Source organism: Bos indicus, chromosome 19 (assembly GCF_029378745.1).
Source record: "Bos indicus isolate NIAB-ARS_2022 breed Sahiwal x Tharparkar chromosome 19, NIAB-ARS_B.indTharparkar_mat_pri_1.0, whole genome shotgun sequence".
In the NCBI taxonomy this organism is placed as follows: Eukaryota; Metazoa; Chordata; class Mammalia; order Artiodactyla; family Bovidae; genus Bos; species Bos indicus.
Window position 1 is genome coordinate 10,508,124 of NC_091778.1, and position 27,509 is coordinate 10,535,632.

Below are 27,509 nucleotides of genomic sequence, written 5' to 3' on the forward strand. Positions count from 1 at the left end.
CCACTCCAGTTTTCTTATCTGGAGAATCCCATGAACAGAGAAGCCTGAAGGCTACTGTCCATAGGGTCGAAAAGAGGCGGACACAACTGAAGCGACTTAGCGCAGCACAGCACGTGAAGAACATAAGCTGTAGAGTAAGGTCAACCTAGATCTGAGTCCCACATCTTTCCCTTTCAGTTTGTAAGTTCTTGGGCAAATTACTTAACCTTTTGGAGCCTCAGTTTTCTCATCAAGTGGGACAGAATTACCTACCTTACAGGATTTTATGAGGACCAAAGTGAGATAAAGTATGCACGATACCAAGCACATGGTAGGTCCAAAATAAATAAATGGTAGCTGTTGTTAGTAGTAATTATTAACAAACTCTTTCCTGCCTCATGTCCTGCTTCCCTGTGCCCAGATCTCAGGACTCCCTCACAACCAAAAATTTGGAGCTTTTCCTCTTGGCCCTTTTACACAGCAGGAGGTAGTGAACTTCAGGGTCCTGGGGGCCCAGGATGTAGCGTCAGCACGAGGCCTCTGGAGCCAGTGTCTGGCACCAGGGTCCCAGGAGGGCACCATCAGCATCTTTGCCAGCTGCATCCAGACCTACCCTGGGGAGAGGCTGCTGGCTGTACCACCTCTGCAGTCACCCACCCCCATCTCTCTGCAGTTCCCGAAAAATGATCCCAAGTTGAAGACTCAAGGGAAATGCATGCCTTTCTTCCGAGCCGGGTTTGTCTGCCCCACTCCACCTTACCAGTCATTGGCCCGAGAACAGATCAATGCTGTGACCTCCTTCCTGGACGCCAGCTTAGTGTACGGCTCTGAGCCCAGTCTGGCCAGCCGTCTCCGGAACCTCAGCAGCCCGCTGGGCCTCATGGCTGTCAACCAAGAAGCCTGGGACCACGGGCTGGCCTACCTGCCCTTTAACAACAAGAAGCCAAGCCCCTGTGAGTTCATCAACACCACCGCCCGCGTGCCCTGTTTCCTGGCGGGTGAGTCTAGGCTGGGAATAGAGGGGCCCAAGGACAAAGGGATTATCCTGGGGACTGAGAGCAGAGAGAGGCTGGAAGAGCTTCTCAAGGGTGCTGGGTGGCTTCCAAGCACTGGAGGCTTCTTCTCATTGTCTTCTGGAAAAATACACACTGAAAGCCACCACTGCCGCAGGCACTGGTCCAGGACTGGCAGAAGGGCCCAGACAAATACAGGATCTAGGAACATGTGTTCAGTGGATGTAAAAAAAAAAAAAAAAAAAAAGAATTATGAAAATCCAGAAAAGCACAAAGAAAATAAGAAAATCCACAAAATCCCACTACTCACAGATAATAATCGTTGACATTTTAAGGCCTATCTTTCCAGCTTTTTTCCTATCATAGATCTTGCTCTACATTGTTTTACACAATTGGGGTCATACTAGAGTGCCGCTCTGTAATCCGATGTTTTCTCTTCACCTATCATGTCTTTAAATATTTTTTCTTCTACATCATGATCTTTAATGGTTACCTGGCATTCCATGGCATATGTTTATCATAATTTATTTTACCAACCCTATTTGGAGACGTTTAAGTCATTTTTAGCTTTTCTGTGATTTTGTTGCTGTTTTTAAGGTCGTGAGCATCCTTGTTGATGAATCCTTGTGCTGATTTTCAATAAGTTTACTAAGATAACTTCCTAGAGGAGGAAGTTCTATATAAATCAAAAGGAATGTATATTTTTAAGGCTTTTTATAATCTTGGCACAGAGGCCCCACTCCATGCAGCCTATGCAACTGAAGCCTCCAATTCTCATTCTAGGGGCTCATTCCTGGTCCTCTTTGCCTTTGGCTTCCAGAGGTCTTATCTCTTCCAAAAATCCAATCTTCTAGGATGAAGCCCACTCAGACATGGCAGAAGGCCCAGGTCTCTTGCCAGATCCCTGGGATTCTGTGTCCACACACATCTCACATCAGTCCAGACACAAAACCAAGCCCTTCCTGCTTTCCATAAAAATATCCACTAAGACCAAGCATTTGTGAATTTCACAGACTTTCCTGACGATTAGAGGACACAAAAACAAGCCCCCTGTAAAGCATCTGGTCTTTCACCATCTACACGACCCTCTCCTCCCAACAGCCCCCATCTCTAGATTCGTCTCCTTATTACACGGAATAATTTAACCCTTCCCAGGTTCCTGCCCTCAAACTTGCATTCCTAAAACCGTCAGAGTTGCTCTGAACAATAAAAAGCCCCTCAATCATTTGTAGGTCCTGTCTTAGAAGGCAATTTGGATTTAATTAGCAAAATTTTACTTCTTAATGTCATTTGTAGTCTTTACCACAGTCTAGTTGGGGGGTCAACCTTATTATCCCCATTTTCACAGATATGAAGACTGAGGTTTAGAAACATTAAGTAACTTGTCCAAAGTCACAGAACTAAAAGGTGTGTGTGCAGAGCTGGGATTCAAATCTGTAAATCACAACTCAGCTCTCTTTCCAGCTTAAATTAACTATAAGGAGGGACTTAAGAGAGCTTCCTGCTGGAGCACCATCATGTATTTCTTTGCGTAGGTTACTGGGTTCAGGGGCTGCTCGGGGTGAACCCACCTTCCTGCCTTCTGGGCTTTCAGGAGATTTTCGAGCCTCAGAGCAGATTCTGCTGGCCACTGCCCACACCCTCCTTCTCCGGGAGCACAACCGGCTGGCCAGAGAACTAAAGAAACTCAACCCTCACTGGAATGGAGAGAAGCTCTACCAGGAAGCCCGGAAAATCCTGGGAGCCTTCATACAGGTGAGTAGCCCGGGAGCACTGCCTGTACACCAGCCTCGCTCACTCACCCGGCTCTGCCTTCTGCCTGCTGCCAGACCTCCATCCCCGCTTCCTCTCCTCTCCTGCTTCTTTCCCACTGTCTCACTCTTGTAAACCCTCCCTTCTGTTTCTTCAGCTTCTCTGCCCCAAAATGAATCCCTGGATTCGGGGTGTCAGCAGGTCATTCATATGTTGGTCACTCAGTGTGCCCCCTCAGGTGCCGTCACTGGGACCATTGGTTCCATCACTCCTGGGATGGTTCCATCACCATTATTTTCCATCACCATTATCTTTTAATCCCACACCTAAGCCACAGGTCACAGACACGAGTCAATTGCTATTGTTGATCAACTGATTGACTAGAATAGACTTAGAAAGGTGGATATGTTGACATTAACCATACACATTTTTTAAAAAAACATTTTATTTAAAAATACTTGTAGATGCTTAGGGAGTTGTAGCCCCCAAAATGTACATGCACCTAGTCTCCCCCAATGCTAACATTTTGCATAGCTATGGTACAATTGCAAAAGCCTGAAGTTAACATTGATATGAATCATAAAGTTTAATAGATTTCACCAATAATAAATGCAGTCAATTCGTGTGTGGTGTGTCTATGTGTGTGTGTGTAGCTTCATGCAATTGTATCATGAAAAATGTGTAATTTCATGTAACCACCACCACAATAAAGACACTTAGCTCTTCCGTCACCACACTACTCCCTTGTGCTACTTTTTTACCAGCTGTAGCTCAGCTGGTAAAGAATCTGCCTGCAGTTCAGGAGACCTGGGTTCGATCCCTGGGTTGGAAAGATCCCCTGGGGAAGGGAAAGGTTACCCACTCCAGTATTCTGGCCTGGAGAATTCCATGGACTGTATAGTCCATGGGATGGCAGAGTCGAACACGACTGAACAACTTTCACTTCACTCGCCCTTTCTGATAGGTATGTAATGATACTGCATTGTGATTTTCCTTTGCATTTACCTGATGGCTGATCACACTGAACATCTTTTCACATGCTTTTTTTTTTTTTTTTTTTTTTGCCATCTGGATATCCTCTTCAGTAAAACTTTGGTTCATGTATTTTGCCCATTTCCTTTTTTTTTGTTTGCTTTTATTTTGTTTGTTTTTTGGCTGCCTTGGGTCTTAGTTGCAGCACGTGAGATCTTTCACTGTGAAAGATCTGTGAGCTCAGCAGTTTCGGTGCACCAGGGTAGTTGTCCGCAGTGGGAGCTTAGTGCACAGACCAGGATTGGAACCCGAGGCACCTGCACTGGAAGCATTGGAAGGTGGATTCTTAACCACCGGACCACCGGGGAAGTCCCTATTTTGCCCATTTTCAAATTAGAGTTTGTATTTTGATGTTGAGTTTTCAGTGTGTATTAGTCACTCAGTCGTGTCTGACTCTTTGCAACCCCATGGACTATAACCTGCCAGGCTCCTCTGTCCATGGACTTCCCCAGGCAAGAATACTGGAGTGGGTTACCATTCCCTTCTCCAGGGGATCTTCCTGACCCAGGGATCAAACCTGGGTCTCTTGCATTGCATGAAGATTCTTTACTATCTGAACCATCAGGGAAGCCAGTTCTTTTTACATTCTAGCTATGAGTCTTTTGTCAGATATGTGACTGTAAATATTTTCTCCCAGTCTGTACTTTGTCTTTTCATTCTCTTAATAGAGTTCTTTGCAGAGTAAGGGTTTTCATTTTAATGAAGTCAAATTTATCCATTTTTTCCTTTCACGTATTGTGCTTTTGGTGTCAAGTCCCAGTTCTTTCCCTGAGTCTTAGGTCCCAAAGATTTATCTCCTGGTTTTATTTTTCTAGACGTTCTATGGTTTTATCATTTACATTTAAGTTCATGATCCATTTGAGGTTAATTTTTGTATAAAGCATAAGGTTTAGGTCAGGGTTTATTGAGGGGCAGGGTGACTATGAATTTCTGATTGCTCCAGCACAACTTATAGAAAGGCTATCTTTCTCCTATTGAATTGCTTTTGCTCTTTTGTCAAAAATTATTAATATTTGGGCATATTTATATCAATCTATTTCTAGATTGCCCTTTCTATTCCACTAATCTATATGTCTATGCCTATACCAGTACCAGTGTTCAATAACTGTAGTTATATGATAAGACTTAACATTAGGAAAAATGACTCTTCTCACTTTACTCTTCTTTTTCAAAATTATTTTGGCTATCATTAGTGTCTTCACCTTTCCATATACATTTTAAAACATGCTTATCCATATCTACAAGGAAGTCTTGCTGAGATTTTGATAAGAATTGTATTAAACCTTAGATCAATTTAGGGACAATTGAAATCCTTACTATGTTGAGTTTTCCAATACATAAACAGTGTGTGTGTGTGTGTGTGTGTTAGTCGCTCAGTCATGTCTGACTCTGTGACCCCATGGACTGTAGCCCACCAGGCTCCTCTGTTCATGGGGATTCTCCAGGCAAGAATACTGGAGTGGGTTGACATGCCCTCCTCCAGGGGAATCTTCCCAACCCAGGGATCAAACCCAGGTCTCCCGCATTGCAGGCAGATTCTTTACCATCAGGGAAGCCCATAAACATAGTATGTCTCTCCAAATGTTTAGATTTTCCTTGATTTATTTCATCAGCATTTTATAATTTTAATCATACAGATCCTATACATGCTTGTTACATACCTGACTATTAACTTCCTTTGGAAGAATTGTAAATGGTATTACATCTCTTATTTCAGTTTCCACATATTCATTATCAGTGTGTAACAATGTAATTGATTTTTACGTGTTGATTCTGTATCCTATGACCTTGCTAAGCTCAGTTCTAGGAATCTGTAGATTCCTTGGGATTTTCTACAGATAGTTGTGTCATCTATAAATAATTAGTTATATTCCTTCTTTTCTAATTTGTGTGTTTTTCATTTCTTTATCTTGCCTTATTACAGGCAAGAAAAGTATAACTTCCAGTACTATACTGAGTAAGAGTGGTGACAGCAGACAGTCTCATCTTCCCAACAGTAAAAGAAAAGCATTCAAGGTTTACCATTAAGTATGTTAATTGTGAAGTTTTTGTAAGTGCTGTATATGAAGTTGAGGGAGTTCTGCTCTTCCCTAGTGTACTGAAAGTTTTTAAATGAACAGATGTGGGGTTTTGTCAAGTGGTTTTTCTGCATAGATTTATATAATTATATGACTTTTCTTCTTTAGTCTATTCTGGTTGCTTTAGGTTCATTTTGTTCTTACTGCTTGTTTATTGAGGTGAGAACTTAGATTATTGATCTGAGAGCTTTCTTCTTTTCTAATATAAGGATTAGAAGTGATATAAATGTCTCTTGGCACTGTTAATTGTATCCCACAAATGTCAATACACTGTGTTTTCATTTTAATTCAATATGTATGTTTTGTTGTTACTTCCTTTCTCTTTGACCTGTAGGTTATTTAGAAGTATATTATTTTATTTCCAAGTGTTCAGAGATTTCACTGCTGCCTTTCTGTTACTGATTTCTAGTTTGATTCCATCATTGTCAGATAATATACTCTATACTATCTCAATTCTTTCAAATTTGTTAAGGTTTACTTTGTAACTCTGGTACAGTTATCTTGTTGAATGTTCCACAGATCCTTAAGAAGAGCTTGCGCATTCTGCTATTGGGTGGAATGTTACCTATTACATTGTTCCTTCCTTTCTGAGGTCCTAGCCTCCTTCTGTTATCATTTCTTTATATTTAAAGAGTTTCTTTTAGCCATTCTCTGAGGATAGGTCTGCTCACAGTAAATGCCCTTCCTTTCCTTCATCTGAGAATGTCTTTATTTCCCTTTTATTCCAGAGGAATAGTGTTACCAGATACTAGATTCAAGGTTGACAGTTCTTTTCTTTCAGCACTTGAAAAATGTTGTGCCACTTCCCTCTTGCCTCCATGGTTTCAAATGAGAAATTCACTGCTATTCAAATTGAAAGTGAAGGTCGCTCAGTCGTGTCCTACTTTTTGTGACCCCATGAACTATACAGTCCATGGAATTCTCTGGGCCAGAATACTGGAATGGGTAGCCTTTCCCTCCTCCAGGGGATCTTCCAACCCAGGGATCGAACCCAGGCGTCCCACTTTCCAGGCGGATTCTTTACCAGCTGAGCCACCAGGGAAGCCCAAGAAAACTGGAGTAGGTAGCCTATCCCCTCCAGGGGATCTTCCCGACCCAGGAATGGAACCAGGGTCTCCTGTATTGCAGGCGGATTCTTTACCAACTGAGCTATGAGGGAAGCTATTCAAGTTGGTGTTCCTTTGTAGGTAATATATCATTTCTCCTTGGCTGTTTTTAAGAATTTTTGTGTTTAGTTTTCACAAACTTAATTATGATGTGTCTTACAGTAGATTTCTTTGGGTTTATTCTGTTTGAAATTCAACTTCTTATATATGTTAATGTATGTCTGTCACTAATTTTGGGGGGGGGTGGTTCAGACATTATTTCTTCAAATACTATTTCAGTCCCATCCAATTTCTCTTCTAATTCCATTAATGTGAACATTGGATTTTTTGTTATTGTGCCACAGAACAGGGAGGCTCTGGTTTGTTTGACTTTTTGTTTGTTTTTGCTTTTTTTTTTTAGTCTATTTTCTTTCTGTTTTTCAGATTGACTAATTTCTATTGATCTGTCTTCAATTCTATCCTGCCATGTCCACCTTACTACTGGGTCTAGTCAACAAGTTTTTATTTGAGTTAGTTATATCTCAGTTATATCCTATTCTTAGTTCACGTTAGTTTGCGTGAACTCCAGGAGTTGGTGATGGACAGGGAGGCCTGGCGTGCTGCAATTCATGGGGTCGAAAAGAGTTGGACACGACTGAGCGACTGAACTGAACTGAACTGAACTGACTGATTCGCCTTATTGGAGAAGGCAATGGCAACCCACTCCAGTACTCTTGCCTGGAAAATCCCATGGGCGGAGGAGCCTGGTAGGCTGCAGTCCATGGGGCCTGAAGAGTCGGACACAACTGAGCGACTCCACTTTCACTTTTCACTTTCATGCATTGGAGAAGGAAATGGCAACCCACTCCAGTGTTCTTGCCTGGAGAATCCCAGGGACGGGGGAGCCTGGTGGGCTGCCGTCTATGGGGTCGCACAGAGTCAGACACAACTGACGCGACTTAGCAGCAGCAGCATTCTCAGTTATATAGTTTCAGTTTGTTCCTTTTTTATATAAATTCTACTTCTTTCATTGGAGAAAGAAATGGCAACCCATTCCAGTATTCTTGCCTGGAGAATCCCATCGATAGAGCAGCCTGGCAGGCTACAGTCCATGGGGTTGCAAAGAGTTGAACACGACTGAAGTGACTTAGCACTTCTTTTATGGAATGTTCTGTTTTTTCATTTAAGATAACTTAAAATTGATTATTGAGGCATTTTAATGACAGCTGCTTTAAAATCTTTATCAGATGATTCCAACATCTGATTCATGCCAGTATTGGCGTCAGTTTATTATCTTTTCTCATTCAACTTTGGCTTTCCTGGTTCTTGGTATTATGGGTGATTTTCAATTTTACCCTGGACAGTTTAGTTATTATGTTAGGAGACTCCTGATCCTATTTAAATCTTCTATTTAGGCACATATTATTTAATAATAAGTTACCCCATGTAGGTTTGGTTGTAGGTTCTGGCAAGCTTTTGCAAGCTTTACTTCCAATGAGAGTTTAGCTTTCTAAGCCCTTACAATGCTATTCTGGTCTGCTTCATTCTTCTTCATTCTTCTGGGGTCCCCACCCAATCCCTGCTGACTCTGTCTGCAGGGCAGGAAGGTACTTTCCTGGCTGCCTTCTGTTGCTGAGTAACTTTCTAGCGTTATGGGTTAACCTTCTAGAATTATGGAAGCTACTGTGCCTGAGTCTCTATGCCACTGGGTGAAGAACAGAGACACGGGGCTTCACTGCTGCAGGCAGATCGTGGGGTGGGTTGTGAATCAACAGTTGAGATGGCTAATGGCTTGAATTGTGAAGCAGATTTGGGGACTCTTTACTAGGTTTTTGCTGAACTTCCCCCTAGGCAGGTCCTCTGGAGAAGGAGAGAGAAGGTTTTTCTTAACTGCTCTTGTCTATTTCTATTGGAGGTTGAAGATGGCCATCCTCCTATGGACCTAATCTGGGGTATGCAGGAACTCACCATTGTGTCATTCCTTGACAAGGTCTTTAGCTAGTCCATCTTACCAGCTTTCGGAGTCTATTTAGTGCTGTCTGTTGGATAATTTCCAGGGCGTTTAGTTCTATTTAGTGGAGGACACATTTAGGTTTATTTAGTTACAGTCAGTAAGGAAAACTGAGTGAACTCCACCTTGTTTTGGAACCAGAAGCCCCATGCACATATTTTTAACCATCCAAGAAAACTATTTCCATTCATTTCTTAGCAAAATCTCCACAGTTCAACACTTATTTTTTTTTTAAATTTAGACCCATAAATCTTGCTGCTGGAGATATGTATAGGAAATCAAAGGATAAAACTTACCTACCTGAAGGCTATCTGAGTTGAGGCTTTTATTAGTTTGCTTGGGCTGCCATAACAGAGTAATGCAGACCGGGTGGCTTACACAACAGAAAGGTATTTTCTCACAGTTCTGGAGACTGGAAATCCAAGATTAAGGAGTTAGCAGATTTGATTTCTCCTGAAGCCTTTCTCCTTGGCTTGGCCACCTTCACTGTATGTTTTTCTCATGTGATTTTCCCCCCTGTGTGCATCTCTCTTGTAAGGACACTAGTCTTATTGGATTAGGGCTCCACCCTTATGACGTCATTTAACCTTAATTACCTCTTTACAGGCCCTGTCTCCAAATACAGTCACAGGAGAGAGTTAGAGCTTCAGCATAGGGTTTCTTGGACTACAAGAAAAAGAAACCCACTCGGGATAATTGAGATGTTCAGTATTGGTTCACCCTACTCATGAATCAGATGGAAGCTCCTAAAGGTTTCTCCTGGAACCCCAGGGAAATGAGTGTAGTGTAGTCGGGCCTCAGCAAGGGTGAGAGCCAGAGACTAGAAATCATTTGGAATTAAGGCAAGTCATTCTCACTGTCTCTCCCTCGCCTCTTCTCTCCTCACATCTCTCTTTCTCGGCAGATGGGTTTTCTCTGCGTTTCTGCTCATGGTAGAAAATGACAATCCGTCTGTCCCCTCCGATCGAGCACCATCAGAAACAGTCCAGGATAGCTGCATCTGAAATCTAAATTCCTGAGCAAGAGAATCTGACTAACCAGCTTAGTCTGGGGCCCCAGTCAGGCCAGTCCACTGTGACCAGGGGCAGGGTTCCATCTCCTGCTGCCTCCCAGAGCCTGAGGAGCAGGCGGCCTGCTCCAAGGATGGTGTCCCCAGAGTGTGTGCTGCTGAAGGGATGGGAAGGACCCGTGAGGACAAGAGAATATTATACACGTTCAGTGGATAATAATCGTGAGCTAGATAGAAACGTGAGAGATGTTAGGTGGAAAAGCAGAATGCATTTCACATAAATGTTTTCTAGGATTACGACCAAGTTAAAATATGCATACCATAAAGATTAGAAAGAATAAACAATTAACATAATTATCGTGTTGTGGGATGGCATGACTTTTTATTTTTTCAAAAATTTCTCAGTTTATGTTAGTTCACTCTTATGAGCAAAATAAAACAAGACACTGACCTCTCCATGGAGCAGCACTTCTTTCAGAATGGGGGATTGAATGAACTCCCCTTGGTTACCCTGTGACTCATTCCTGTGGTTCTCCATTCCTCTTGCCCTGGCCTGTGGGAAAAAGTTTAATAATATAATTTTATGTTAAAGTGATACACAGAGACTGTGATGTTAGCTTCATCATAAATTTAGAGCAAAGATGGCCAAGAGAGTACATTTCAAATGTCAAATTCAAGTGACTGATCAGTAGAGCCTATATTGAGACAGATCATGGAAGATCAGCAGAAAGTATGTCATGATCAATTACTAATGTCTGCTAGGGCTACGGAGAAGGCAATGGCACCCCACTCCAGTACTTTTGCCTAGAAAATCCCATGGACGGAGGAGCCTGGTAGGCTGCAGTCCATGGGGTCGCTAAGAGTCGGACACGACTGAGCGACTTCACTTTCACTTTTCACTTTCATGCAATGGAGAAGGAAATGGCAATCCACTCCAGTGTTCTTGCCTGGAGAATCCCAGGTACAGGGGAGCCTGGTGGGCTGCCATCTATGGGGTTGCACAGAGTCAGACACGACTGAAGTGACGCAGCAGCGCAGCAGCAGCTAGGGCTATGGGAAGGAGAATTGGACACATGCAACACATAAGACACATATGCAATCCATTTGCCATCCTTGATTTTTGACCACTCATCCTTGGCTCCAACTTCACTCCTCAAAGGTTTGAGTCTTCTCACATCCTTTTTTTCATGACTTGTTTTTCCTTGCAGATCATCACCTTTAGGGACTACCTACCCATTGTGCTAGGTAGTGAGATGCAGAAGTGGATCCCGCCCTACCAAGGCTATAATAACTCTGTGGATCCCCGAATTTCCAATGTCTTCACCTTTGCCTTCCGCTTTGGCCACATGGAGGTTCCCTCCACTGTGTCCCGCCTGGATGAGAATTACCAACCATGGGGTCCGGAAGCAGAGCTCCCCCTACACACCCTCTTCTTCAACACCTGGAGGATAATCAAAGACGGTATGCCCTTTCGGGGATGCACTATCACCTGGCTGTCTCACTCTGCAGCCTGCTTCTAGAAAAACCTGGCATGGAAGTCAGGCTTCCACCACTTCCTGTGCAACCTTGGGCAAGTGACTGCACCTCACTGAGCCTCAGTTTCTTCGTTTGTAAAATGGGGACACTAATAATATCTATCTCACTAAGATATTAAAAATGAAATATATACATAAAGTGCCCTACAGTGGTTCCTGACACACAGGAGGTGATCACTAAATATTAGTTATTATTCTTTCTTTCCTGCACTGTCCTTTAAGGTTATGAGTTTTCCCTGCTTCCTTTCCCTCCCTCAGGCTTCCCTGACCCTTGCAGAAAGAATTCCTGTGTCTAATAAATAAATAGGGCTTCCCCGGATAGCTCAGATGGTAAACAATCTGCCTGCTACGCAGGAGACCTGGGTTTGATCCCTGAGTCGGGAAGATCCCCTGGAGAAGGGCAATGGCAACCCACTCCAGTATTCTTTCCTGGAGAATTCCATGGACAGAGGAGCCTGCCGGGCTACAGTCCACGGGGTCACAAAGAGTCAGACGTGACTGAGCAGCTGACACACACACACAGTAAATAAATTGCTCTTTTCTGCTCTTCTCTACAGCTTTCCACCTCCATTAAGTGCCAAAGGTTGGACCCCGCTCTCCTTTATCCTGGGCTGGGCTGTGTTGAAACTGGCTTTTACTTAAGGCCTGACAAGTCAGGGCATTTTTCTAGAGATTTCTGCCATCTCTTCTCATGGTGCACAGTTCCTTGGGGGACCATATGGAGGAGAAGGAGCCAGTTCTCTGAACTGGAGCTTGGAAGAAACCCTGAATCTTATGCTCACGCATCACCACAGGATGGCAGGCAGTGTGGATGGGCCTCCAGCCCCCAGCACACCCTGTGGGCCGAGCTGTGTTCTTTCCTCAGTTCCAGCCCCAGAGGGGCAGTTGGCCCGTCTTTCACCTGAGAAAGAGAAACTGTCAGGAGGAGGGCGTGCCCGGGAATGGAAGATGTCCCCAGCTGCCCCACCCCAGAAACCTCTGGGTCTCCCTTGCAGGTGGAATTGACCCTCTGGTGCGGGGTCTGCTGGCCAAGAAGTCCAAACTGATGAATCAGGATAAAATGGTGACGAGTGAGCTGCGCAACAAGCTTTTCCAGCCCACTCACAAGATCCACGGCTTTGACCTGGCTGCTATCAACTTACAGCGTTGCCGAGACCATGGGATGCCTGGTGAGTGGGCCCAGGGTCCAGCCAGGCCTGGGGAATGTTTTGCTACTTTCTGGGGTTCCCAGGGACTCTCCTCTATATCCCTGAGGAGCTGATCAATTCTAAAACAGAAGGCAGAGATGCCTGTTTTAAAAACACACCTGTGAAATGGCATCTTCCAGTCTCCCTAAAACAGAGACCAGAGAACATATCTGGTACTATGCCTGGTACTAGGCTCCTCAAATGAAAGCGATCAACCACTGATTTGTGAAAGCAGTCTAAAAGTCCAGAAAATATTAAGAAAAGGAGAATAGAGGGAAAGCGATGACTACTGGACCTTCCTAAATGTAGAACTTTAACAGCCAGACTGTCTGGGTTCAAATTCTAGTTGTGTGACCTTAGACAAGTGACTTAACATCCCTGTTCTTCAGTTTATATATGTGTACAGGGCTTAGAGCAATGCCTGGACCCACAGTAAGCACCACGTATCCTGCTAGCTCCCTTGAAGCCCAAGTGCTGCAAGGTGGAACAGTGGCTCACTGCCTCCCTGTTCCCAGAGGCTGGGAACACAGACTGTCTGGGGCTGATGGAGCTGGAGTGGGCATGTCCTCAAAGGGCATTAGACAGCTTCCACCTCTCTGCCCTAGGGTACAACTCCTGGAGGGGCTTCTGTGGCCTCTCACAGCCCAAGACACTGAAGGGGCTGCAGACCGTGCTGAAGAACAAGATACTGGCTAAGAAGTTAATGGATCTCTATAAGACCCCCGACAACATTGACATCTGGATTGGAGGCAACGCTGAGCCCATGGTAGAAAGGGGCCGGGTGGGGCCACTCCTGGCCTGCCTCCTAGGGAGGCAATTCCAGCAGATACGTGATGGGGACAGGTGAGTGAGACCTCAGCGGGGAGGGCGGGTGGGGAGGCCCTTCTTGGAGGTGGGCATTGGGGTGGGCGTCCTGCAGGACCGATGCCAGACCTCAGCATGATCCCGGGGACCTCCTCCCTTCCCCTTTGGCAGAGTGGGAAAGGGCCAGCAGCTGGGCTGCATGGAGACCCTGCTTGCGTCTCTGCAGGTTCTGGTGGGAGAACCCTGGGGTCTTCACTGAGAAGCAGCGGGACTCTCTACAGAAAGTGTCCTTCTCGCGCCTCATCTGTGACAACACCCACATCACGAAGGTCCCGCTGCACGCCTTCCAGGCCAACAACTACCCACATGACTTTGTGGATTGCTCAACCGTTGATAAGCTGGATCTCTCACCCTGGGCCTCCAGGGAGAATTAGGGGCCCGGACTCCACAGCCTCCCACACTGTGCAGTAGAGCTCCCCTTGGCCACGATGCCATTTCAAGTAGACTCAGTGACCTGGCCCCTTCGGGCTCCCTACCCCGCCCCAGGCCTTCTGTCCAGCCGAGTCTCTCTGCACGCCCCCCAAGCACACCTAGCTCAAGCCCAAGGCAGCCGCCTCGCCGCTCCAGCTCTTCCCATTGAATCCCACATCCTCTCCGTCTTCAGAAACCCTCCTTCTGTCAAGACTTACACCCTCCAAAATGCCTTCTGATCTTGCTTGCCAGATGTCACCCATCCTTTCCCCAAAAAAGTCTTGGCTGAGGCTGTGGCCTTGACACCCGTATCTCTCCTCCCCTTGAACTAGATTGTAAACTTCTTGAGCTTGGCCTTCAACCTGCTTCCAAGTGTGCCCTGGGGCCCCCAGCGTAGTCCTTGGCACACAGTGAGTGCTCAGTAAACACCTGATGATTGAACACAGATGCTGGCGATGACCTTGTTCCCCTCTGGAAGGCAGGCCTTGGAATCACTGCCAAATGAGCAACAGTGTTTACAGCTCGGACATGTCTCACCACAAAGGGGTCACGTGCGTGAGTCTAGGCAGTGAGAGGGCCCAGTTTGGTGCTCTCAGCTTCAAAGCGCTCTCAAAGAAAAGGAGGGAAGGGGCTCCTGCGCAAAGAAGGTATGGCTGTGGGGTGGCAGGAGAACTTTCAGGGCATCGCCACAGGGGTAGAGAAATCCAAGCCAGAGCTCCTTTGGGGGAATTCCCTGGTGGTCCAGTGATTAGGACTCCACACTTCCACTGCAGGGGACACAGATTCAATCCCTGGTCAGGAAACTAAGATTCCCGCATACCATGATGTGCAGTTAAAAAAAAAAAAAGTTAATTTCTTTTCTAGGGGTCCTTCAGGGAAATACCCCCTTATTCTAGGTTAGTCCTGGGGGCCTGTGAGGCCTCTGACCGCAGATCCAGAATATTCCTAGTTTGCCACCCAATACACACTCATGAGTTCTTTCTCAAAGACCCTCCTGGGTCAGGTCAGCCCAGGGGGACCCCCAGGCCCCCTGACTGGCACGGCAGGGGCAGGAGGCCTGCAGCCATCCTACAGGAAAGCCTGGGAGCCGGAAGACCTGGGTGGCCCTGGCTCTGGGACCCCCTTCTTGGAGGCCTCAGATGAGTCCCTTAACCCCCCAGGACCCCTTCCTGTCCTCAGAGAGAGGGGGTTCAGCAAGGTTTCTCCCTCTTCAGGGAAGTGCTAATATCCGGGGCTCCCGTGGGTACACAAGCCTCTCATCCTTTCAGGCCCCAGCTGTGGGTGTCCCCCTCCCCAAATGTGGGAAGAAGGGAGAGAACAGGAGGGAATCCACCACGCAGGCAGAGGGATCAAGTTCCAGGCACGTTCATCAGGGGAGTCTGCTCCTTCCCCTCCCTCAGCCCCACCTGCTGTCCTGGTCTGGACCCCTGGCGAAGGCAAGACTAAGGAGGCATCTACCGTCCTGGGGCCTCTGACCCACCGGGCCGGCTGACGGGATCCCCAGGTGTCTTGTCACCTGGGAAGGGAACCACATTCCCATCAACCTCCTGCTCTTTCCTCTCCTGAGCGCCCTCTGTTTCCCAACACTTGGCACAGGCCCGATGCAGAGCGAGCACGTAGCAAGCATAATACTTCCCGGGGCAGGGCACCAACAGAAGGGCTTGGTGCCCACGGTTCCTGCTCTCTGGTGGGAAGAGGGAACCGGTGAGGGAAGAGGGTCTGCTCAGTTTGGCCTGGTCCCTAGGCATCCAAGGACTGACGGCCTTCTATGTATGAATCAGCCCAAGGAGAACGCCTGGACGTCCTGACCTCCAGTTTAGAAAGGGCCCTGAAGCACAGACCACTCTTCAAGTTCAGAGCCCAGAGCAAGCCTCTTGCTGAGGGTCCAGCCCCACTGCAGACACAGAGCAAAGATCTCCATCTATGGTGCTTTATTATCATAATCATCAGGTATAAACAAATGGTATAAAAGGGCCAAGTTCCTCTCCAGGCAGCTCCTGTGAATATGCAAGACAACAGGGTAAGGAAGAAAAAGGGGAGCCATGGACTGAGCCTGGCGAGCCTGGGCCCGTAACTCAACCCACGCGCAGCCCACTGCTAATAGCCACTCCTCCGAGGTCGTCACTCCTCCAGGGTCGCTGCTTCACCTCTGATAACAGGACACAGTCAAGGTATAAGCTCCACAAGGGCAGAAATGGTGTCTGACTTTTTCTGTGTGTTTCCCATGCGGGCCACACTGCCTGGCAAGTAATGGGTGCTCAATAAACCCAATACTAGAGGATGCAATGGACCCTCTAAGAAGCCATGTCAGCAGTTATTTACAAAGGAAATTCAGGCTTAGCAAGGTCGAGGAACTTGTTAAAGGTCACACAGCTGGTAGGCTGCAGGATCTGAACCCAAGCAGTCTGGCTCCTTAGCCTGTACGTTTCACCAATCCACTCTGCTGCCTTCCACACACCTAGTATCAGCAAATACACACTCATGTATACACAGCACACAAAACACTACCCACGTTCACATGCAACACGCACAAAATGCAATTTCGATTCACTGTGTGCACGCACACACACACACACATGAATGTCCAGTTGTTAGTGGTGTCTTTGACTGGCACCCAGAACAGGGAGGGGCTCACCTAGAAAAGGGAGAGCTCTGTGGACCCAACCAGCCAGCCGAGAGATGCCCAGCCTCACTTCCCCGCTGCCCTCCTTACCCTGCCTCTAGCGCCTTTCCCTCCAGGGAGCCAGGTTCAATGCCGGCACCCTACTGCAGCGGACAAAGTCCCGAGGGAATCTGTTGGACATGAAGATGTTGTTCTTGGACACGAAGGTGATGCCTGTGTTGTCACAGATGATGCGGGGCAAGGAGATCTTGGCGAGGGCCTGCTGCTGCTTCTTGCTGAACACGCCCTTGTTCTGCCACCAGAACCTGCACGGGAACACCCACAGCCACTGTGCCTGAGGCCCTCCTGGGCTGGGAGGGCACCCACTGGCTGGAGCTGTTCCTGGTTGACAGAGGACCACAGTGGACAGCGGCCCCACAGCACAGGAGAGCTCCAGGCCCTCAGGCAGCCCAAGAGGGGATTCAAACAAATAGAGCCCCACTCACAGCTGCCCAGGTCCGCCCCCCCCCAACCCGATCCCACCCCAGCAGCCTCCAAGCATCACTAATGACAGACGGGCCCACTCTCCCATGAAACCCCGGGCCCTGGACAGGGCTACGTCCAGGCGGGGAGACGGGATCTACGGAGTGTGTCTCATTTGTCCACCCAGAGAGGGACACCTTGTTAAGAGTTTCCCCAAGGCACATTTCATGCCAGGTGAGAACTGGGTGTGAGAACTGGGTGGGTCAGGCCCACAGTGGAATGAAAACAGGAGCGGCGGCCGAGGGGAAGCAAGGATGGGACCTTCCAATGGAGACTGGTGGCCCCGTGACCACGCCTGGGACCTGGAGAAGCAGTGACTAAGGGTGGCATTTTCTCTCGTCCCGCTCCTTGACAACCACAGATCCCTTCTTTTTGCACCCTCAACAGCTTCAGGGTACATCAGTGACGACCTTGAGGCTCCCCAGAACACACTGGAGAATCACGGACTCCTTCTAGCAGGAGGAAGCAAGGGTCCCCCGAGGGGCAGGGGCAGGGGCAGGGGCAGGGCTGCGGGGCCTCCGCCCTCACCGGTCACCATCACGGAGCTTCCTGAACTGGGTCCCAATGAGGCAGGCGAGCAGCGGGCCCACGCGGCCATTTTTGTTCAAGGGCTCAGCTACGCCGCCTATCCAGATGTCAATGTTGTTGGGCGTCTGGTACAGTTTCATCAGCCTCCTCGCCAGGTCCAGGTTCCTCAGGACTGTGCCCAGCTCACCCACCGTGTTGGGCACTGGGAGCCCACAGAAGCGCCTCCAGGCGTTGTACCCTGTATGGGAGGAGTGGAGAGTGGTTGTGGGTGGGCCGCAGAAAGGCCACCCTCCCAACACAGTGAGGCCACATACAGAGGTCCATGCAGGAAAGGAGGGCACAAAGGGGCTGCTTCCCGTCTACAAACCCCCCAGGGAATCCTCTGGCCTCCCCGGGAGCCTGGGCGCAGCTGGGTCTCTCCAGGAGCCTCTCTGTCTTCCCCTACCCTTCCCACTCTAAGGTAAATCCTAAATTGTCATCACTCCCGCTGGGTCCAAGAACAGGAGCATCTCCTTGCCCCTGTGGAGATCTCAGACCCGCGATGGGTGCAGTGTGTCTGGAAGGATCAGCCCCATACCAGCTGTCCCACAGCACAGGCATCAGCAGGATGGTAGGCTGATCTGGGCTCCCATTCCAGCTCTGTCTCTTACTTGACTAGAGAACCCGGGCAGGTTCTGAATTTCTCCAAGCCTCAGTTTCCTCATCAGTAAAATGGTGGTGGTTTAATTGCTAAGTTGTGTCCAACTCTTGCGACCCCATGGACTGAATCCATGGGATTCTCCAGGTGAGAATACTGGAGTGGGTTGCCATTTCTTTCTCCACATCAGTCAAATGGAAGTGATAATAATCTCTTCCCTCAGAATCCACACAAAATGAAGCAAAATAGATGGAGGTAGGTTTTCAGGGTAGTAGGGGCTCGTTGTTATTATGGCGATGCCCTAAATTGGGGGGTTTCAGCAACACAATTTAGGGCATCACCGTAATAATATCAAGCCCCTACTGCCCTGAAAACCTACCTCCATCTATTTTGCTTCATTTTGTGTGGATTCTGAGAGGAAGAGACTATTGGGGGGGGTTCCAGCAACACAACAGAGAAGGCAATGGCACCCCACTCCAGTACTCTTGCCTGGGAAATCCCATGGACTGAGGAGCCTGGTGGGCTGCAGTCCGTGGGGTCGCTAAGAGTCGGACACGACTGAGGGACTTCACTTTCACTTTTCCCTTTCATGCATTGGAGAAGGAAATGGCAACCCACTCCAGTGTTCTTGCCTGGAGAATCCCAGGGATGGGGGAGCCTGGTGGGCTGCCATCTACGGGGTCGCACAGAGTCGGACACAACTGACGCGACTTAGCAGCAGCAACACAAAGTAGGTGGAAGCTGCTGGAAATGGGGCAGAGGGGCCCAGGGGCCTGACTTCAGGCCGCATCCTAAGAGCAAGGTTCTGAGGGTTGGCGGTGGGGGTGGGGTGCCCCGGTAGCTGGGGGCACTGGAGAGGACAGGCGCTGGATTGGGAGGTGGGTGGGCCCGTGAGGCCAGGGCAGCCCCCTTACCAGGGAGGCCGTGGTCGCGGCTGCGCTGCATGTTGAGCGCAGGCAGGTCCAGCCCGATCCTCATGACCTGCTCAAACAGCCGCTCCCGGATCTCGTCCACCGCGATTTGGTTCTGGCGGTTCAGCTTCGCAGGGGTGGCCATGAGGCCCCGCAGGATGGGGTCGATGCCACCTGGAGCAAGGGGAGCACGCTGGGGGAAGGTCCGGCTCGGTATCGGAGCTCAGACTGCAAGGAGCCGGACCCGGGGGCAGTGGCGGAGAGCGCTGAGCACATGTGGCTCCTGGCACCAAGGTCCCCGGTGGGCAGATCCTCACTGAGGCTCTGCGGCCTCGGGGATAAAGCCATTCAAACCCGTCAGGCTCAGATGCTCCCAGCCCTCCTGGGTCCCTGAGGATCCCAACGCACAGGAAGGAGCCAGCTCCCTATAAGCTGTCTCACCCCACTCTCTGTTGTTCGATGTGCAAGCAGAGTCAAGTGAACTAGACCGGAAATCAGATGCCCAGAAGACAGAAGGAAAGACAATTCATTCCGCCCTAGCTCCCTGTGACCAAGTCCACGCCCACCCCACCGGCTGCCAGTTCACTCCCTCACTCCCTGACAGCGTCTTGCTCACCTTCGAGCACAACCCTCCAGCTGGCAAAAAAGACTCTGCTGAGCGGCACGCGGGGGTTGGGCTGCATAGGTTGGTATCGACTGTTCAGGCGGAACATGAAGGGTTGGATGAGGGTGTGGCCGTAGCGGAAGGCGTTGGTGAAGACGTTGGAGATGCGCGGGTCCACCGAGTCGTTGTAGGAGCAGTAGGGGCGCAGGTACTTCCGCATGGCCTCCCGCCCCAGCACCAGCGGCAGGTAATCCCGGTAAGTGATGATCTAAAGGAAAGTCACTCAGAGTGGCCTCTCCACTCACCCCTCCCTGCGGATTCTTCACCTGCTCCTGACTCGGCGGGATCCCTCCCTCGTCTAAGGCCAAGGATTTGCCCCCCACAGTACTGGACCTGGGTCCCACAGAGTGGGACCAAGTGGCATAAACAGGGCTCAAGTGCTTGCCTGCTGTGTGACCTTAGGCCAGTTATTAACCTCTCTGAGCCTCAGTTCCTCAAATGTAAATTACGGGTAATTATGCTGCACTGTGCCTTAGAGGATTAAATAATAAAAGGTTCTGTGAGTCCTTTCATAGCTCCCTTGCCCTTGAGTTATTCCTGTCTCATTTCTCTTAACTAGCATACTAGCTGGAGAAGGCAATGGCAACCCACTCCAGTGCTCTTGCCTGGAGAATCCCATGGACGGAGGGCCTGGTAGGCTGCAGTCCATGGGGTCGCTAAGAGTCGGACACGACTGAGCGACTTCACTTTCACTTTTCACTTTCCTGCACTGGAGAAGGAAATGGCAACCCACTCCAGTATTCTTGCCTGGAGAATCCCAGGGACGGGAGCCTGGTGGGCCGCTGTCTATGGAGTTACACAGAGTCGGACACAACTGACATGACTTAGCAGCAGCAGCAGCATACTAGCTCCTTGAGGGCAAGGGTTGGATCTCATTTCTCTTGAAATTACTCAGTAGGCAACAAAGTGCCTGGCCCACAGTAGGGTTCAATCTAGTGTCTGCAGAAGGAGGGGAGGCAAAATGGAAAAGGGCCACCCTAGGTGATTTCTCGCAGTGAAAAGGGAGGAGAGGGAACAGACACACTCTAGATTCTAGACTCTGGAATCTCAGAGTTAAACAAATCTTATTTAAATTCTTTGTGCCAATGGAAAACTGGTCACCCTGGTCACCCTCAGCAGCAGCAACTCTCTCCAGTCCAAAGTTGAGGAGTATTAACAAGCGGTGTGTGTGTGTGTGTCTATGTGTGTGTGTATGTGTGTGGTGTGTGCACTCGAGTGCATGTTCATGACCTGGGAGAGGATGAGGATGCTGGAGCATCAAAACTTGGGAGAAAGGAAATCCCTTGGCAGTCCAGTGGTTTGGACTCTGCATTTCCACTGCAGGGGGTTCAGGTTCAATCCCTTGTTGGGTGACTAAGATTCCAAAAGCTAAGTAGCACAGCCAGTAAATAAATAAAGCATTTAAATATTTCCCCCCAAATTGGGAGAACACCCCTCAGGGATAAGCGAGGATAAGGAGAGTGGGTGAGCTGGGATAGAGCCGTAAAGAAGAGGGAGTGTGTAAAGGACCCAAGAGTGACAAGGTGATGAAGGAAAGGAGAATTTACGGAACGCCTACTGTACGCCTGGTGGCTCAGCTGCTAAAGAATCCGCCTGCAATGCGGGAAACCTGGGTTCGATCCCTGGGTTGGGAAGATCTCCTGGAGAAGGGAAAGGCTACCCACTCCAGTATTCTGGCCTGGAGAATTCCATGGACTGTGTAGTCCGTGGGGTCACAAAGAACCGGACACGACTGAGCGACTTCCACTTTCACTGTGTGCCAAGCATTTTAGACCCACCTGTTTAAACCTGTCAGTATTATTCCTGGTAGACAGGAAAGTAGAAAGGAGAGCAAGCCTGGGAATGAGGGGATGAAAGGCAAGTGACCCTTGTCAGGCACGTAGTATCTGCCAGGTGTTTTCACATAGCTCATACGGGTTAATTTGCACAGCTAAGATGCGGCAGAGGCACTTTGGCATCCCAAGTCTGCTGACCCCTGGCATCACAGATGCCCAGGACTGCCTACCTGGACCATGGCTCCCACGATCTTTCGGGCTTCCTGATAGAGCCTCTCTCCATTCCAGTGGGCGTTCAGGCGCTTGAGCTCTTTGGCCAGCCGGTTGTGCTCCCGCACAAAGAGTGTGTGCATGGAGGTGAGCTCAGGCATCTCACTCGCACGGGAGTCCCCTTGGGGAAGCAAAAGCTACTGTCATTCCTAAGACCTCCCTCCCAGAAAGGACTTGCTCCACTGAAACTCCCTCTGGGGCCAAGGCCTCAAATGCTGCTCATCTCCACTCAACATTTCACGCCATGCTCAGTCTGCACCCCATCTAGGAGGCCTCCGTTGATTCCCTGGTCCACCATAGCAGCTCTTCAGTGCTGGCCGGGGATGCTCATCTACTAAGCATCAGATCTGACACAAGACTTGCCACCTCCCCATACCTGAGACTGCTGGCACCTGGAGGACAAGGACCATGGCTTGTGCCTTTTTGTATCTGACCCTCCCACCCAACATACACACAAACACATGGGGTTTAACACACTGCCTGGGACAAAATAGGAGATCCATGAGCACTGCTTGATTGACATTTTCTTGATTCAGGGAAGGCCAAAAAAAGTAGCATGCATGTTGGCTGTCCCTGTCTTCCTGCCCATGTCAGACACAGCAAATGATCACAGCCTTTACTCCTGATAAAATTAGATGCAGACTTCCCTGGCGGTCCAGTGGTTAAGAATCTGCCTGCCAATGCAGGGGACATGGGTGTGACCCCCGGTCTGGGAAAATCCCACATGCCATGGAGCAACTAAGCCCGTGTGCCACAACTACCGAAGTCTGCGTGCCCTAGAGCCTGTGCTTCACAACAAAAGAAGCCACCACAGTGAGAAGCCCACACACTGTGACTAGAGGAGTTCCCACTTGCCACAACTAGAGAAAGCCTGCACATAGCAGTGACGCACTGAAGACCCAGCGCAGCCGAAAATAAAAATTAATTAAAATTAATATAAAAAAAGAAATTGGATGCAACCTCAGAATCCTTCTTAACACAGGACTCTAGAAAGCCACTACCACCTGCTCAGAGCTGCCATGCCCACCTTACTACACGCTAACTCTGCAGCCTGCTTGGGAGAGAGAGTCAGGGCACAGGAAGTTTAAAGGCCACACCTGTTCAAAAGAACCAAGAGTGACCCTCTGATCCCTCTAGTCCTCCCCTAACCCTGGGGAGGGGTTAGGGGAGGACTAGACACTGGGTTCAGTCCTCCCCAGCTCTAAAAGTCGGTGGCAAGGAAATTCCCTGAGAGTAGCTTTTCCTTCTCATTACTTTACAAGAGGTCAAGATCATCTGGGCCGGGGACACGTGACTCAACACCATGTGGAGGCAGAGGACTGCTGCTCTTTCTCCTCTTGCCCAGAAAAGTCCACAGTGGGGCTGACCTTGATTCTCCTCCCCAGGGCCCAGCCAGCAAAGCCATCATGAGGAGAGGTTGAGAGGGCAGAGAGAAGGGCCTCAGACCCACTGCTGGGTTCATAGTTAAAAACACTGTATCAAGTAAAATTTCTGGGCATGGCCACCATCACTGCCCCAACCTTATCCCCAGGACTGCCAGTTGTCTAAATCAAAAATCCTACCCTCTTTCATTACAGGAATCAAGGTGGGTAAGGTGGTGATGTTCTGGAGCAGCTCTGTCCCACAGAAATTCTGCACTGATGAACACGTTCTACATTTGAGCTGTCCTGTATAGAAGCCATTAGCCTCTGGGGCTACTGAACACTTGAAATGAGCACTTGAAAGGTAGCTAGCACAGTGGAGCAAGCTTGTTTTTAATTTAAGCTAAATTACATATAAATGAAAATAGCCATGTGTGCCTAGTGTCTGCCATATTGGATACTGTTGTTCTAGAGGGTTGAGGGAGCCATGCTGCTCTCTGTCTCTTTGGTTTCCTGTCCCTGGAGGATTCAGCTTTCCTCTCTCGCAGAGCCCAAATGGAAAGGGAGCAACAGAGGAAGGGCTAGATAGATGGAGCCAGGCGCCTTGGCCATCCCTGAGTCTCCTTCTTAAATTTGGGGGGTTTGTTCTTGTCGTTTTGGGGGTTTGCTTTTGTTTTGCCTTTCTGGCTCCATCCAACTTGTTACCAAGGCAACAGCCTATTCACATCCTGTAAGTTGGTGAGGGAAGTCTCTGAATGCTAACCCCACATGGGGCTCTGCAATAGGCTCGCCGTGGCTCCAGTAGGGGGCGCCCTGCATCAGTCCAGGTCCCTGCCCATGACTGACCTGCCAGGAAGCAGGGGATGTTCGCAGAGCGGTTGGTGAGGCGGCAGGGGTCATGGCGCAGGGTGTCGAAGGGCAGCAGGGCCCGGCCGTTGTCCTGGAAGCGGGTGTTGACGGCCAGCAGCCCCAGCTGGTTGGTCAGGTTGCGCAGCCTCATGGCCAAGGGGTCCTCGCTGCCGTAGACCATGCTGGCGTCCACGAAGGAGGTGAGCGCGTTGATCTGGTTGCGGATGGTGATGTTGCTCTGGGTGCAGGCAGGACTGGAGCGGAAGAAAGGGATGCAGTCCTGCTGGTTCTTGATGCGGGGGTCATTGGGCGGGATCTGAGGTGCAGAGAGAGAGGCCCCGCAGGCTCGCCGCGGCCAGAGACAGAGGTCAGGAGTGGCTCTCTCTGGTCCACCCGCCTTTTTAGGCCCTGAATTCCCGCCAGGGAAGCCGTCTGGAACCCAGGACCAGAGCGGGCAACCCAGACAGTAAACAGAGCCCCTCGGGCCCCTTAGCTGGCAGGAAGGCTTCTCAAGGCCCCCGAGGGATGAGCCTTAGGTTCCACCGGCAGAGTGTCTCTGAGCTGGAGGGGCGGTGACTGGAGGGCCGGCATGGGGGACCTGGGCACTTCTGGAGGTGCGCTAGCCAGTCCTCCGACCCTCCCCCTCAACCTCCTTTCTCTCCTCTCCTCTGACTCTCTTCCTCTCTCCTCGAGTCTCTGGCTCTCTCTCTGTCCTCTCCGGCGGCCTCCTCTTCTTTCCCTTCCCCCTTTTGTCTCTCTGGCTCTCACTCCGGCCCTGTCTGCCTCTGTCCACCTCTCTCTGGGACCCTCCTTCTTTCCTTCTCTCCCCTGCTACCTACTCTGCACGTGTCCACTCTCAGCCCCGCCGCAACCCCACTACCAAGCTCTGTGTGATGTGGGCTGGGGGCCCCCCCGAGTCGGGAGGGAAGACGACTGAGCCCCTGGCGCTTGCACACAGAAGTCTGAGGGGCAGTGGGAAGGTCCTCAGCACAGAGAGGGTGGGAGATGGTGGGGGGTGGAGGGGAGAGGGCGGTCAGGGGCAGGCTTGCTGGGACCCAGGGAAGGAAAGCTGGGCAGGAAGGGAGATGGCCCCTTCGGGGAACGATGCCCCCCTCCCCCGGCTCAGCGGGCTGCAGGGTGGGGCCGGGAGGAAGCACCTTGAGCGGGAAGCAAGGCGGCTGCTGCAGGCAGCTGGTCTCGCAGTTGATGCCGGTGAGGAAGGAGACGCGGGCGGCCGGTTCGGGGGAGAAGTCGAGGTCGTGGTCGAGCAGCTGGCCCCACTGCATGAACATGAGTGAGCGCTGCTGGTCCGGAGTCAGCTTCTCCGTGGGGAAGCGCACGATCTCATTGGACACGGCGCGAGCCTGTGGGACACCGGGCGTCAGGGGCCGCTGTCTCGGCCGGGCTGCTCTCCCTCCACCCGGCTGGGACTCACCAGGGGAACTGGGAAGCCGTTGCGCTTGACCCGGGGCGTCCAGCCGAAGGGCAGCGAGAAGCCATCCTCGTACTCCGCCGGCAGCCAGCGTACAAAGGGGCGGTTGGAAGCCCCCAGAGTGGGGCTGCGCCTGGAGGGCAGGAACACGGTGCTGACACCCCTTGGTAGGGTCTCCAGCCTCCAGCCACCGCCCGCCCATCGAGGGCCGGCCCCCAGCGGCCGCACCTGTTGTTGCACTGCCCGGTGATGGTTCGGTACTCGTCCTTCTCTGGGCAGCTCACCCCCAGGTCCTGGTGGGCGCAGCCGCTAGTCTTGGACAGCAGGTTCAGCTGGGCTGGGGTCAGCACGTCTGTGGACCGGGCAAAGTAGGAGGAAAGTGGGAGCTGTGCCCCTGTTTTCTACCCACTGCTAGGGAGCCTTGCTTGGGAGATGTGGTCTGAGGACATAGTAGGGGGATGCTAGGATACCCCCCGGAAGGAGGGATTGGGAGACCCACAGGGGTTGAGTGAGGCGCTGGAATAGTAGCGGGAACTGTACCTGTGACGTTGAAGCGGCCTGGCCACAGGGCCCTCAGCTTCCTCTCCAGCAGGCTGAGGGCCACGTGCAGGTAGTCAGCCGCCCTCACAGCGGTCCTGGTGGCCGCCACTGGCTGCTTGAAGTAGGACAGGAGTTCCATGGGGCTGGCCAAGCCACTGTGAAGCCGCTGCTTGATGCTGCTTGAGGGAAGGAGGGGTGAGCCCAGAGAAAGGACGGGGAGACACTCAGCAGGGCCCCAGCCCAGAGCTGTGGGCTCGAAAGACCCAGAGCTGGGAAGCAGGTTTGTCTTTGTAAACATGGTTTGGACCTGGGAGTCCAAAGATGAGGCCATGGGAGGCATGGTCTTGAAGACATCTTCACACCCAAAGACAGAAAGACCGCCCGGCAGAGGGCCCCGCCTCCAGCCGCACGTTCCCCGCTGCCTGTTCCTTCTCTAAAAGGCCGGGGCCAGCCTCACCCAGAAGCCCCACCTTTCCCGCCGCTCCTTGTAGACTTTGTCCACTAGCCGCTTGGCCTCCTCCATGCAGGTCAGCACCACCGAGGTATCCACTTCCCCTGGGACAGCTGCCCAGAACAGAGGTCAGGAGGTCAGGAATGGACCCAAAGTCCCCATGGGGCCCCAGAGCCCGGCTGGCTTACAAGGAGGAAAGGAATCCCGGGGACTCGGAACTACCCTTAACACGCCACCTTTTCCCTTCTTTCTGAACTGTTACCTGGAGGGACACCCTCCGAGGGCTGGAGCATGATCAGAACTGCCAGGAGTCCCGCCAAGCCCAGGAGCAGCCTCATCTCTGCAACAAGACCCCGTGCCCACGAAGTGTGCAAAGCCCACAGTGCGCTGGGGAGACAAGCGCCCCAGAGCCGCCTCCTCCCAGGCCCCTCACCCCCTCCTTCTCACCCAGTGCCCCCGCAGTGGGTTCTGCCTACAGACAGAGTCTAGGACCCTACCTCTGAAGTTCCAGGGCTCCACCTGGCATTGGCATCACCTCTTAGCTGAACCTGGGCTTTTATGTTCTCCAGGCTGGGGGAGGGCTGGGGCAGGTGGGTCCCGCCCCTGGAAACTCAAGTGTCTCTCCAACCCCACTGGGGCCAGGGAGCACAGAAAGAGCCCCCTCACGTGGGAGCAACAGGCAGTGGAGGAGGGACCAAAACCGGCTCCAGCCCGTGAACTTGGCACTCCTCCAGAGAACCTTGGCTCCCATGTGTGCTAGACCAGTGCTGTCCCCAAAGCGTGAAAAATTTACCCCCCCGCCTCCAAAATTCTGGTTCAACTGAGTATCCAGCGTTCCTTTGCAAGGGATGAAAGTTAGGAACCGACAGCCCAGGGAATCATGGGAAACAGAAATTGGAGTGATGATGGCCCGATCTGCCTCCGGACACCGTTCCCCCACGCTCAATAGTAACCAGGCCCCTGGGGCCAACCATGGTGGGCAGCCCCTCA

At 50.6% G+C, this 27,509-nt stretch overlaps 2 protein-coding genes across 5 annotated transcripts in view; one reads left to right on the plus strand and one right to left on the minus strand.

Annotated features, from left to right (window-relative positions):
* Nucleotides 1-14,397, plus strand: part of LPO (lactoperoxidase) — a 29,949-nt gene extending 15,552 nt beyond the window's left edge. For all 4 annotated transcript variants that reach the window (XM_070772523.1, XM_070772522.1, XM_019980642.2 and 1 more), the window contains exons 8-13: nt 653-977; nt 2,587-2,747; nt 11,168-11,420; nt 12,490-12,663; nt 13,287-13,524; nt 13,712-14,397. In XM_070772523.1, the coding sequence (XP_070628624.1) occupies nt 653-977; nt 2,587-2,747; nt 11,168-11,420; nt 12,490-12,663; nt 13,287-13,524; nt 13,712-13,919 (1,359 nt within the window). In that variant the 3' untranslated portion in view covers nt 13,920-14,397. The remainder of the gene's footprint in view (nt 1-652; nt 978-2,586; nt 2,748-11,167; nt 11,421-12,489; nt 12,664-13,286; nt 13,525-13,711) is intronic.
* Nucleotides 14,398-14,515: 118 nt separating this feature from the next.
* Nucleotides 14,516-26,948, minus strand: MPO (myeloperoxidase). The gene is made up of 13 exons (XM_019980647.2): nt 26,782-26,948; nt 26,539-26,632; nt 26,069-26,244; nt 25,757-25,880; nt 25,532-25,661; nt 25,254-25,460; nt 24,094-24,412; nt 21,847-22,007; nt 19,794-20,049; nt 19,181-19,351; nt 17,630-17,867; nt 16,670-16,884; nt 14,516-15,953 (listed from the first exon to the last, which is right to left on the minus strand). Exons 1-12 carry the CDS (start codon nt 26,855-26,857, stop codon nt 16,677-16,679), a joined length of 2,160 nt encoding a protein of 719 aa, XP_019836206.2. The 5' UTR covers nt 26,858-26,948; the 3' UTR covers nt 14,516-15,953; nt 16,670-16,676.
* Nucleotides 26,949-27,509: the final 561 nt, after the last annotated feature.

Coding starts and splice junctions, on each gene's coding strand:
- MPO (XM_019980647.2), bottom strand. CDS start 26,857: ATGAGGCTGCTCCTGGGCTTGGCGGGACTCCTGGCAGTTCTGATCATG. Junction 26,245..26,538: donor TACAAGGAGCGGCGGGAAAG/GTGGGGCTTCTG, acceptor TCCCTCAAGCAG/CATCAAGCAGCGGCTTCACA. Junction 22,008..24,093: donor CATCCCCTGCTTCCTGGCAG/GTCAGTCATGGG, acceptor TGCTTCCCCAAG/GGGACTCCCGTGCGAGTGAG.